The sequence below is a fragment of the Xenopus tropicalis genome, chromosome 7 (genome assembly GCF_000004195.4).
Source record: "Xenopus tropicalis strain Nigerian chromosome 7, UCB_Xtro_10.0, whole genome shotgun sequence".
Classification (NCBI taxonomy): domain Eukaryota; kingdom Metazoa; phylum Chordata; class Amphibia; order Anura; family Pipidae; genus Xenopus; species Xenopus tropicalis.
The window spans coordinates 96818980-96833057 of NC_030683.2; the positions used below are offsets into that span (position 1 = coordinate 96818980).

Here is a 14078-nt window from a genome sequence, read left to right on the forward strand (position 1 = left end):
TGGGGAAATGAGGGGATCTTTCAGTGTATGACCAGCTTAAGTGGTATGTGACTACCAATTTTATATTCAGTAAATGCAGTAGAAAATGGTTTTAGAGATGCCTTGGTTTTAGGGTGATTGTAGTCAGCATAACAGTTGCAAGAGGACAACTGCTTGTATTTTTTCCACAATTTCAAATACTGTGCTGTAGCATTTATAATTGCTTCAACTACCTATTACAGGTGAGGGGAGATAGTGTTCTATTGGAGCCACCACCATTACCCCCTTGAAACATGCAGTAAATCAAAAGTCTCATAAATAAGAGAAAACCTAGCAAACAGCCGAAGTACAGATAGAACATGACACTTCTTCCACCCCACAAGCATAAAGGATTAGAATCTGCCAGGAATACAGTAATTCATGTGTATCATGAGCCAAATGCTGGTTTTGTCAGTAGTCGCTCCAGCCCATTACATGATCTGGAGTTGTACACCAGAGGCCTTAGGCTTACCAAGGGTGTGCCCATTTGTGGGTATAATACAGTCCTACAAAGTGTAGGTGCTATTTGTTGTTACATAGTATTTATGCATAAGTAATAACACAACATAGTGTCAGTGCTACTTGGTGTTACATAGTATTTATGCATAAGTAATAACACAACATACTGGGGGAATATAATGGATAATATTCTGAATCCCATAGATGCAGTTTGTTTCAGGGCACCAAAGGGCATCATTATGCAGCCCCAGTAAAAGCAGGTCTGAAGCAGACATTTTTTTTGCAGCACAATAGATCAGCTTCAAAATTAGCATTTACCTACCCATAACAGCAAATAAAATGTTGAAATATTCTGTATAATAGTTATTTCCAAATATACTTTGGAACGAAGTAAAATGACTAATGAATTACATATGCAGCTTTTTGTCTGCTCTGCAAATGGAGCATTCTGATGGGATAGTAGAAAAACAGTAACAACGAATGGCTTTGTGAAATAATTGTAACCCCCAGGTTGCTGTTAAAGAAACCTACAGCTACACAAACAAAGCAGCCACATATGCCCTTAGCTATTTCCTTTGCTTCCAGGGGAACGGCCAAAGCAGGGAACAAGGATTTATCTTATGCACAACAAACTGGCGGTGTTTAAAGATCACAATGAAGCTCTACATACAGGCACTGCACAAGGGGAAGTCAACCTCTACTTAACCAGACACACTAAAAAGCATTGGGGAGAGGGCTACAGCTAAATAAAATGCACACCCTACAGGTCATTTGATACTAACCGCTACCTTTAGACAGAAGTTTTTAGATTTCACAGGCTACTATAGCCACGAATACATGGCGTTTTTCTCCAAAACAATGCTGGTGGAAAAAACGCCAATACCATGTTGAACCTCCATGTATCTGCAAGCATTGACATAAATGACATCTATCTCTCCTCTCGAAAATGCACACTAAATTTAAAAAAACATTATGTTGCATTTTTTTGGCCAAAACCCATCCTGTGTGCAAAGGGTCAGACAGTTGTTTATTTTACGCTACAGACAGTTTGCACTGATATTGTGTCTGCTTGCAGAGAAAACACCATGTGTGTCCTTTGTGCATTTTCTTTCTCTGAATTTATAGCGAGGTCTAAATTAAATTAAATATTGTCAATTTGGAAACTGCTGGTTTATTTCATCAGTACCTAGGCCTGAATGTTTGCTTTCTTAAGATGAGTGACCCTGTAAAATAACAGCACTGCAACAAAAGATCAGGAGTGATAAACAAATACATTTTCGGAGTGTTTGTCCCATAAGCCCCCAATTTCCCAGCATTCATTACATGTTATCATACCTCTTCTCCTGGGCTAAAGTTTTCATGGCATAATGGACAATGATTTGCCACCTTTTCTCCTTTTGCAGCTGCAAATATTAAGTGAAACAAGCTGAGTTAAAACAAGCAGCAACCCTGGACTTCAGAATAGTAATTATTGTAGTTTTTAATTAACAATAGATTTTAATAAAATCTAACCAAATTGTGAAATGTGACTGAGCTAAAGAATACATCAGACAAAGCAAAGCACACAATATAGTCTATGGCACATTAGGAGTTTTGCTGGAAGTCAAAACAATTGGGGAAAATTCACCCACTTCCTATTCATTCCTATGGGATTTTTAGAAGCTTATTTATCAAAAAGTGAAATCTAACTTTCACCTTTTGATAAATATGTTTGTAAAAATCCCATAGGAATAAACTCCCATAGGAGTGCATACATTTTCCAGTTGTGAGCTCTAATCTCACATTTTGATTTATCTGCTCTGTATTGTCTGAAAATGTAAAAGGGCTCATTTACAAACAGTAGACAATTCAGAGGTGGATTCTTAAAGGGACAGTATGCCCGGTTTTAACATGAGTTCAATGCACTGGACTGCACCATGTCTGGTTCTTGCAATGGAAACAAAAGTCCATTTTGCAGTGGCATTACCTGTGTGCTAGAAATCTAATTATATACCTTGGAAGGACCAAGCATGGAGTAGCTTCAATTTCCCTGTTTAGCTTAGAAAATAACAAAAAATATAGATTATTTGTACTTAAAATAATACACTAAAAGTAACACAATTCAATATTTTTTTGCAGTTTTCCAGGGCCAACACCAGTGTTCTAAGCTACAAGCCTGGACACATTAAGGCACCACAGCACATGAAAAGTCGTAATGCATACACATAATCCAGAACTGGTTGAGGCCCATTTATTAACATTGTCATTTTTGTTTTACAGTTTTTGAAACCTTACTAAACTCATTTCCACTAAAACCATGAATGTCTAGTCATTTATTAAAAGATCTGAATAGAAAAAGCATTAATGGGAATAAAAACGTGGAAAAAACACACAAAACACTTTCGGATTTGTCTCGGTTTTTGTGCATAATAAATGGTGTTTTTAAAAAAAAAAAAAAAAAAAAAAAGAATTTAAGTTTTAGAGCAAAAAAAAAAAACCATGATTTGTTGAAAAAAACCCTAATGTTAGTAAACTGGAAACCAGTTATCCAGAAAGTTCCGAATTACGGGAAGGCCATTTTCCATAGACTCCATTATAAGAAAATAATTCAGATTTTTAAAAGTGATTTCCTTTTTCTCTGTAATAATAAAACAGTACCTTGTACTTGATCCCAACTAAGATATAATTAATCCTTACTGGAGGCAAAATAAGCCAATTGAGTTTAATTAATGTTTAAATGATTTTTTGTAGACTTATTTGGAGATCCAAATTACGGAAAAATCCCTTATCCGGAAAACCCCTGGTCCTGAGCTTTCTGGATAATAGAAATAATCCCATACCTGTATAACTTATCGTCCCTATTTATCTTTAAATTTGTCTTATAAACCACTGCCCAGATGCATGTTTAGTAATTAAACCAGAAAAGGTACATAATGAAAAAATAGTACAACAAAAGTAAATAATTATTGAAGTCCAAATATTCTTTATTAAGTGAACTTTGCCTTTAATTCAAAATGGGTAGACATAACCAAAGACAACCAACTTACTGGGTGTCTCAATTAGCAGCAGTTGGGCCACTCCTTACAGAAAGAAGCGCAGCTGGTGGAGACACTTTCTGTATATGGACGCACCCAGGCCTCTGTGAATTGTGTCACAAAAAAACTGTAAGGAATTGGAATTCAATCTATTGACCAGTAATAACATCAGGGAACTCTCAGGGAAGAGTGTTTAGCACACGCCTATGCTAACTGTAAAGGATGTGGAAAAACTCCAGGGTGTGGGGGTAAATTCTCCTGCCAGCTGTAGGCAAACTTGTAGCTAACTTGGCTTTGGTGTGCTTATTTTATGGCTTTCAGTGTGGACATAATGATTCATGGACAGTACTTAGGCCACATGAAAAGAACCAAATGACAGGCCTATTAGAGGCTGCGGCAATGTGTTAACTGCTTCTTCCATTAGCTCTCGTGCAGAATAAGTGAGATTATCGGCAGACTATCAGCCTATCATTACTTATTAATGTTTAAGACATCTCAGATGGTTATAAAAGTCCATAACTGTCTTTCTTAATCATGTCAGCCACATAGCAGCTGAGTTAGCAGGATACTAACTGTAATTCTGGAGTCAGTGTGACCTGGAATAACTGCTGCTGAGCCCGTATTCAGAACAGAATTTTTTATGGCCCAAGCATTTCTCAGAATCTGATGACAAATTTACTATCATTTATAATGTAATCACAAAGAGCCAGAATGGTTTATACAAAAACAGATTTAAAGTCTGGAGAATGTCATAGTTTTAACGCTTTATATGCTCCCCAGTGCTAGGCTATCAAACTTGAATATGACAGGCGGATGCAAGCAAAGTAAAGAGGCATTATTGGATGGCCACTAGCATTTCTTTTCTGACGATTAGCCATCACGTGAGTATCAAGATCACACTCCTTTTCATATAATCTTTAGCACTGCCTTGGTTTCCTGATACACAGCTAAGCATCACCATATACCTGTATCATGCATACAATGAAGATGGAGTGACCCTAGAGTTTGCTGCACAACCCAATCTGTGGCTTAATAAACTGGCCTGTATTCAAGTGAGTCCTGGGCTAATTTTCATTGTATCTTCCATTTGTGCCGTAAGGCTAATGCCAGATGTGGCGTTTGGCGTATATTTTCGGCAAGTTGAAAATAGCTTGCCGAAAATATCGTTATGTGCTTCCTACCTGTGCCTGCACCCGGATGAATGAAATACGCTCGGGTGCAGGCACATGTAGCCGATATCCGCCAAACATATGAAGTCTCAAATTTTTGGTGGATATCGGCTACATGTGCCTGCAGCTGAGTATTTCATTCATCCGGGTGCAGGCACAGGTAGGAGGCGTACGGCGATATTTTCGGCTTGCCGAAAATTTACGCCAAACGCCACGTCTGGCATTAGCCTTAGCAAAAGTTCACACTTAGTTTATCTAATTTCTTAGTTACTTCCACCTGACCACATCCCTAATATCAGGTCATGCAGGAGATGATTTTGTAACAGGTCATTTTAGCTAGGCCACACCCCAATCCTTTGCATTCTGCCAGGATTTTTAATTTCAAATGGGCAGACTTGCTGACTAGGCTGAGAAAAGTCAGTAAAAACCTATGGAAGCCCTGTAATAAAAAATATAAGTGCACATTTATTTCTTAATATTTCCCCATACGACAAATACACAGAAATCAACATTTAAACAAATGTAGCGTTCCTTAACACTGTGTGAAAAGATGGATTTTGTGATGGGCTTGCTATGTGTCTGCGTCTATGTAAACAACTCACAAGTGCCCCTCATGGCAAGCCTTTCTGTTTCAACCCCTCATCTGCTGGAAATATTGGGAAGATTGTACTAAGCAAGCCAGGATGTGTTAACCTCCACGCTCTGTTTATTTAAAAATTACAAAAAATAATTTGTTGTTGCACAAGCCAATATAACATATACTCAGGTTGGCATGGTGTTACATACAAAACTTTTCTTCAACCAAGTCTCCTGTTTTAAGATTTAAAGTTCAGGAAAGAAATGTGATACAAAGATATAGGGACCTGTGATTCAGGACATTTAAGTGCTAAAAGGGTAAGCTAGCTGAAATTCCATCACTTCCTTAAAAATGTCCAATCAATTTAAGTTGGAATCCTTATTAAACAGATTTACTGTATTCTGTCAAAAGGTAACTATTCCCTCAAATGTTCCTGCAGAATTGTGCTTAGTACAGGAGTACCACACTGATATAAGTTAATACTGACTTCTCAATGCAGCCTGTGAAAAAGCATAGATTGGTTTCCCTACTTACCATTACAGCTCTTCGCTTTTACATGCTCCAGTAGCACATCTTTCGGAATTGCTTCAGAACATCGTTGGCATTTGCCAAAAGAATCTTTCTGATCACATTCAGTCAACAGATGATCTGTCAGACTGGCAATCTCTACAACCTGGTTAAAAAGGATTGAACAAATAGGATGTCATTTACAAGTGAAAATCATAAATTCAACACAACAGTAAAGAGAAATCTGCTGAACTAGAAACCCCAGTCTGTTCAAACTTAAAGGAAAGCCTCTTCATGAGTGATTGAAGATAGGATTTCTTAGCTGAATGCACAACAACCGGCATACTATACCAAAGAATAACCACTTGATTTTTATGAAGTCCTCATTATTCACAAACACTTAAGTAAAATTATGACAAGGTTGTGTCTGATTATGTAAAATGTCAGCTATTATCTGAACTATGATTTATTATAACTGATTATTTAACTTTAGAGGAGACTGGCAGATAGATCTTCCTGGCCTGCCTAATACCAGCTCAAAACTTCAATAGTGGGCCACCTCCTGACTCTTCTCTAAACCACTATTGCATGTTGGTACTGACAACAAACTGAAGCCTATTATGTAGTCCAGTTACCGCCATTTCCTTGTACAGGTATGGGATCCCTTTTCTGGATACCCGTTACCCAGAAAGTTCTGAGTTACGGAAAGGCCATCTCCCACAGACTCAATTATAAGCAAATAATTCTAATTTGTAAAAATTTCCTTTTTCTCTGTAATTATAAAACAGTAACTTGTACTTGATCCCAACTAAGATATAATTAATCCTTATTGGAGGCAAAACAATCCAATTGGGTTTATTGAATATTTGAATGATTTATAGCAGTTATAGAGATCCAAATTACGGAAAGATCCCTTTTCCGGAAAACCCCAGGTTCAGAGCATTCTGAATAACAGGTCCCATACCTGTACTGATGAAGTGTCCACATTTTTCACCAGTAATGCTCATTTCCTTGACTGAACAAAATAATGTGATTAAAGAGTATTATTTATTTTCTTTTATGAATATGGCAGTTTTACCGTTAGCAGGGATGGAGTCTTTTCATGCTCATGGGGAGGTTCCAGGCTTCTGTCCTTAAGCTCAGTAAGTGACAGCAGCACAGAGCATGTGCAGTGAATCAGCAGAAAAGATGGGGAGCTACTGGGGCATTTCTGGAGGTGCAGATCTTTCCTGCTGAAGTGGTTGCCTTGGGCTGGTACAGAAGCCCAAGACATAATGTACAACATTTCTGCCCTACTTCTTTAGTTCAGTTTTAGTTCTCTTTTATTCTGCTTTGTGCCTAATACTTTAAAGCTCAATTTAAAAAGCCAGAACTTGCAAGGACCTTTTTGCTTTCTGTCTGTAATGTATAAAAGTATAACAGACAGACAACCTCATATCATCATTCATTTTTTTTTGGGACATGTATTTTGTCTCTGTTTGAGCATGAGCATGTTTGAGTTTGAGCATGAATATAACATATAGCAGTGCAGTCACACCTTATGTTTATTTATCTCATTATCAGCGGGTTAAGGAGACAAGGGAATGCAGAGGGATAGTACGGGCAGAGGCCCTTATGCCCATTTTGGGGTAATTTTGTAAGTCTATTTAGCCTGTATTATCAGCACTGCCATTTATGTCTACTAAGTAAAAAAACAGAGCAAACTATAAAGGGAAGATTGAGAACAAACTTCATGTTGGGTTGAAAAACGTGAAGTCACTAAATGATCTCTTGTTGGCTCCGCCCACTTTTTCCTAAACTTGGACCCACAGTTATATAGTAAAAACCACTGTGAAACATTTGGGGACCCTGGTTTTAATAGTGTCTGAATGGCAGCAATTTAAATTTCCCCACTGAAAGTCAACGAGTGACATCTGATTGGTGGTTGGTGGCTCCGCCTCCTTTTTCTAACCTGGAACTGCAGTTACCCAGTGACTAACTCTGCAAAGTTTAGGGACCCTGGGATTAATAATTAAAGAATGGCAGCAGTTTAAATTTAAACCAATAAAAGTTAGTAGGTAAATTGTGATTGGTGGGTGTGCCCACTTTTTCTAACCTTGAGTCGAAGTCACCCAGTGAGAAACACTGGGCATCCTGGCATAAATAGTGTGAGAATGGCAGCATTTTAAATTCTAAACTGCAGTCCCCCAGTGACCAACTTTGCAAAGTTTGGGGACTCAGGCATACAAATTGTGAGACTGACAGCATTTTACACTTCACCATTGAAAGTAAATGTGATTTGGCTGTTGGTGGCTCCGCCCACTTTTTTCTACCTTTGAACGGCAAATACCAAGTGACTAACTTTGGCAAGTTTAATAACCCTGGAATTAATACTTAAATAATGGCATCAGTTTAAATATAAACCAATGAAATTTAATGGGTGGAAATGGATTGGCTGTTGGTTGCTCCGCCCACTTGTTCTAACCCTGAATACGTAGTCAGCCAGTGACTGACTGTGCAAAGTTTTGGAACCCTGACATAAATAGTGTGAGAAAGGCAGCATTTTAAATTTCAACCAAAAAAAATTCAAGTCTGATTGGATGTTGGTGGCTCCACCAACTTTTCAAAATCTAAAAATGCAGTCCCCTTGTGACCCTGGCATTAATACTATGAGAATGGCCGCTGGTTGAATTTCCCCATTGAAAATCAATAGTTAAAATTTGATTGGCTGTTGGTGGCTCCGCCCACTTTTCTAACTGAGCCGCAGTTACCTGGTGACTAGCTCTGCAAAGTTTGGGGACCTTAGTATTAATATTTAAAGAATGGCAGCAGTTTAAATTTAAAATATGAAGTCTATAGGTGAAATCTAAACTTGGAACAGTGACAAACTGTTTGGGGGACCCTGACATTAAACCTGTGAGAATGGCAGCAGTTAAAATTTCCCCACTGAAAACAATGAAAGAAATGTGATTGGCTTTTGGGCGGCCCCATTCACTTTTTCTAACCTTGAGTACGTAGTCACCCAGTGACCAACTGTGAAAAGTTTGGGGACCCTGGTGTTAATACTGTGAGAATGGCAGCAGGTTGAATTTCCCCATTGAAAGTCAATAGGTAAATTTGATTGGCTGTTGGTGGCTCCAGCCACTTTTTCTAACCTTGAACCACAGTTACCTGGTGCCTAACTCTGCAAAGTTTGGGGCCCTGGCGTCATTACTGTGAGAATGGCAGCAGGTTGAAAAAATCTGATTGGCTGTTCACAGCTCCGCCCACTTTTGGGGATCCAACAACCATAATATTTTCATTCAGGCTAACCCCATGACTATGTGATTCAAGTTTGGGGAGTGTAGCTTCAAAGCTGTAAGAGTGGCAGCAGTTTGAAAATCTTCCCTGTCAAAGTCAATGGGAAAATTGGGGTGTTCGGAGCAGCGCCACAAAAAGATTGCAGGATCGCTTAGAAAAGCACAAGCAGCCTGCTCCGCTAAGGGCGAAGAAGTGTGGAGAGTTTGGGTGTTGTACCCCTAAAACTGTAGGAGGAGTAGTGTTTAGAAAATGGGGGACGCTAAGAATAAGAAGAATAAAAAGCGGAATAATAAGCTGAAGTGGAAGAACACTATGTTGGGGGTTTTCAACCCAACACAATATAATACTACAGATTGGCTTTACAGTACCTGCTTGCAGTGCTCACATCGCTTTAACATTGGGCAGTTCTTCCAGTAATGAAGATCCAAACCCTCATCTGTAAAGGATTCATCTCGTTCCCCACAGAAGATGCACAGGCTACAAATATAAGCAGAAGCCATGAAATCATTAGAATCAGCAAAACTCTGCATAATATTCACAATGCCTGTACTATTAGATGGCAGCCTACCCACATCTATAGCATAACTGTTCCACACATCACTAAAGGTGGCCATACATGTAATAATATTTTCTTACTTTAACAATCAATTTCCAACAAACCCGCCAATTATCGTAATGTTAGTGGGCACTGAAAAATCACACATCTAACGATATTTAATCCGCCATGGGTCAGAAAATCAATAGGACAGGTTTGAAAATTTTCGCCATGAGCAATAAAATTTGCAGATTGTCCAATTGTTTGCACAACGCAGCAGGTAGTTTTCCTAGCTTCAACTTGATGGTATTGCTTGAAATGGTCATTTTCGTTGATAGGCAAATTGTACTTTTAAACAAACATTTCAGGATAAGCTTGGTCCTACGATAACTAAAAGATCTTTCAAAAATCTTATCATGCATGGCCAGCTTTATTACTTAAACGCAAAATGGAAGTTTTATGGTAACTTTATTTTTCACTTCTAGATATTTTCAAGATTTACTAATGGGTTTTTGCCAATACTCTATTTTTACCATACTGTATCTTCAGAAATTTTCCCCCCAAAATTCGAGTTTTTCGAAAATAACTCCCATAATTTGTGATTTATTAACGTTCAGTTAACTTTTTTTGGCAAAAAAAAAATTGGCAGGTCTGATTTGTTAAATACCATTGAGTCTTATGGAGGCTTAGAATAGTAGAGGAATAGAACAGTCATTGACAGACTGTCCTTGACACATTTTTAAAGTTAATCCCATCATTGCCTTCTATTTCACCTTGTTTCAAATGAAACTTAAACACATTATTGTTTCCATGAATGAACACCAATGCTCCAAAACTGTTAATCTCATCATTAATTCTAATTTTATACACTTTCACGGGGAAGTTATTCCAATCATTGTTTTCTGTTACACGCGTTTTCAAGGGGAAGTTAATCACATCATTGTTTTCTATTTCACACATTTTCTAGGGGAAGTTAATCCCATCATTTTCTTTTTTGCCAATTTTCAAGGGGGATTTAATCCCATCATTGTTTTCTATTTCACCCAGTTTCAAGTGAAACTTAAACACGATTGTTTTCCAAGAATGAGCGCCAATGCTCCTAAAATGGCTGCTAGAGCAACTCCTGTTTGGGAACAAATAAAGAGCATTCATGGAAACGATGTCCGTTTAAAGTCGAATTTTTCTAGTTTTAACATAGTAAGTTAGGTTGAAAAAAGACGTATGTCCATCACGTTCAACCATAATGCCTATATAACCTGCCTAACAGGTACTAACAATACTTTTCTCTCTAAAAAACTGTGATTTTCTAATGTAAACTTGAAATTTTCGAACGACCGATAGCATCATTATCGTGACATTTTATAAATACAACAATAATTAAGTTTGATTCGAGTTTTTACCATGTTAAGTATATACAACTTTCAAGGTCAAGAAAAACGACTTTTAGTAACTCAGCCCCATTAAAGTTGTTTTTTATTTGCTGCTCTTGACATGCCTGGAACTACCATTATTAATTGACTTTGGTGCAATGACTAATCCTTTGTAGCGGGGCACCAAGATTTCTGATGGTGGTTGAGGTGTACACTCAAAACTGGCTCTGAATTATATTTTTCACAGGATTCAGATTTTTCTACCAATAAGGGATGTCAAAGATAGAAGTGGTAGATTACTTTTAAGTTAACTTTTTGTAGACAGTAATATTTTGAGATGAGGTGCAACGTGTCTTCATTTTTATGTGTTTTTCCAGTTATATAGATTTTGTTTGAAAACTCTAAAGGTCAGAATTTCAGTAGCTATGTGGTTTCTATGGTCTAGTTTACCCCAGCAACTAGGCAGTGGTTTAAATGAGAGACTGGAATATGAGTAGAAGGGGGTCATAATAGAAAGATAAATAATAAAAAGTGACAATAATAATGTAGCAATAGCTTTTTTGCTTGCTAGGGTCAGTGACGTGATTTGAAAGTTGAAATGAGCCTGAAGAGAAAGGCAAATTAAAAAACTAGAAAAAAATGAAGACGAATTAAAAAATCTTCTAATAATAGGTCATGCTAAACATACTAAAAAGTTCAAATGAACTACTGCTTTAAATCTTACAAAACAGATTACAGCAACACTATAGAGACAATGGGGAAAATGCCTCAACCAGGGTTGGTTTTGGATTCGTCAATCTTTTTTTTTTCCCATTAAACCACAAATGTTTTCTGCTGTTGGGAAAGTGAACAGTACTACTTCTATAGCAGCGTGAGGGCCAAAGGTTGGACCACCCTGATATAAAGATTTGTTTTACCTAATTCATCCAACATTTGGGCTTACAGAGAAATAAAACCACTTCTGTGAACCTAAAACCTGCAACTCTAGCATCATGGAAATCTTTTCCCATAGCACATACTCACTTGTCCAAGTAATTAGCAACTGCATCAGATGTGTCTGCATTAGGAGACCCAGCTACTTTCCTGCTTCGTTCATCTTAAAAGAAAAAAAAAAAAGCAGCAATAATTTTAAATGTCAGAACATAAGCACAGGAGGCAAGGCAAGGAGACAAATGTGTGACAAAATGTTATTTGCTTGGATATATGTTGCTGTCCAATCTCCCAACAATATGAATTATGGGGGGTATATAGCAGTTGATACCAGCAGCCTATTTGTAGTTTTCTGTAACATTGTGCATGTTTTTCCTGCAGTGGGATGGGAGCCATCGAGGTCTTGCTTTACATGGTGTAAATAATTTTACCACTATACTGTCTGCAAGAAAAGAAATGGCAGACAAATTCAACTGAGAAACTGGGCACATTTTCACCTCTAATTAGGTATTTTATATTTCATGAGGAACAACTGAATCAGACTGTATTTTAATGCCCAGAGGCACACATATTACTTTTCAATTACTGCTTTTCTAAGAAAATGCCAATTCTGTTCCTCAAGACACAGACAGGTGGTGAAATTATGAGGAAACACAAGCAATTTGTGGTTGATGACTCTACATTATGAGAACAGTCCAGAGAAACTGCAAAGCTATAGGAATGCAGAAGAGGTTGGTAATGGAACAAAAACGGAATAGAACTTTTTTAAAGGCATATAGACAGTGCCTTCTCCAGCACCCAATATCCAAGGCATGGTACGAGGCTCTGTGAGGCTACAGTTCTGTTGTTATTGTTACTTTTAAAAACTCATTTTTCTATTCAGGTCCTCTCCTATTTATATATTCGTCTCTCATTCAAACCACTCCCTGGTCACTAAGGTAATTTGGACCCTAGCAACCAGATAGCTGCTGAAACTGGAGAGCTGCTGAACAAAAACTGAAATCTTTAAAGAACTACCATCAATCAAAAATGAAGACCAATTGCAAACTGTCTCAAAATAGCACTTTCTACATGATACTCAAAAGTGAACATCCGCTTTAAAACGTGGGACATTTTTTAACGGTGTATGTTAGAAAAATGTTTTGTTTTGAGAGGAATATAACAGTGGAAAATTATTTTCACCATAGTTCCACTTTAAAAACAGTTGAATTATAGCTTGTTTAATACTCTTGTGAAAGGAGACATTATCATGCCAATATTGGTATTTCAGTATGTGTACATTTCTAATTACTTCTCTCTGAAGCAAATGAAGCAGTAAAAGTAATGTAAATAGAACAAGAAGTCCCTTGTGCCTCTAACCATCTGAGAAACACTGGTCTAGAGAATACGGAATGTTCATTTTTAATGTTTTTATATACAAGATCTTTAAATTCATTCAGAAAGCTGGAGGAACTGTAGTCAGTTTTAGGGTAGAACTGCAGGCTGAACATTAGTCCAGCATTGATTAATCAACATTTAAATAGAACAAAAAAAAGTGAAGCAACTAACATCACTTAATACAAAAATGTCCTCTTTGCCCCCAATACTGTATATATCAATGCTGGTCCAATCTGACATAGGAAGCAACGCACACCAACCAAAGACTTACTTTCACTTTTCCACCAGCCACTGACTGATTAAAGCTAATTACTGATTGGTTACTATGAGTTACTGCAAATGTGAAAAATTGCCCAATTTTAGTAAATGAGCACACTCAAAAAAGGGGTCAACCGAAAGATTTATTTTAGAAATGCTGGATATAGCATGGGTAAAATATTTATAATATTCCTTTTCTATATTAAAACTGGATTAAAGCTTATGCTCTATGCCTATGCATTGGGCCCTCCCATCCCTCGCTAGATAAATCCGACAATGGAGAGGTACCCCTCTTATCTGCTATTGGCGCACGTGCAGACTGTATTGTGCATGTGCTGACTGTCAAATGGGAGGAGGCAGTTGACGGTTCAGACATGCAGCTCTAAACATGGAGAAGGGCACATGATGGGCTGACAGGAGGGATGGTGGATTTCTCACAGGGGTGAGGTGCATGCAGCAAATAACTTTAATGGAAAATGTGCTACTTAGCTGTACCATGCAGCCTACATGTGTGCCCAACAGGCACTACATTTGCAAGTCTTTTCCAATGGAAAATAAGTCATAGAAAAATGAATTGCTTCTTAG

The 14078-nt window shown here is 37.7% G+C and overlaps 1 protein-coding gene across 4 annotated transcripts in view; it reads right to left on the reverse strand.

Moving 5' to 3' along the window:
• Positions 1 to 14078, reverse strand: part of cep104 (centrosomal protein 104kDa) — a 67845-nt gene that overhangs the window by 15186 nt on the left and 38581 nt on the right. For all 4 annotated transcript variants that reach the window (XM_018095994.2, XM_018095996.2, XM_012967336.3 and 1 more), the window contains exons 17-20: positions 11952 to 12024; positions 9392 to 9500; positions 5772 to 5910; positions 1813 to 1880 (exon numbers count right to left, since the gene is read on the reverse strand). In XM_018095994.2, the coding sequence (XP_017951483.2) occupies positions 1813 to 1880; positions 5772 to 5910; positions 9392 to 9500; positions 11952 to 12024 (389 nt within the window). The remainder of the gene's footprint in view (positions 1 to 1812; positions 1881 to 5771; positions 5911 to 9391; positions 9501 to 11951; positions 12025 to 14078) is intronic.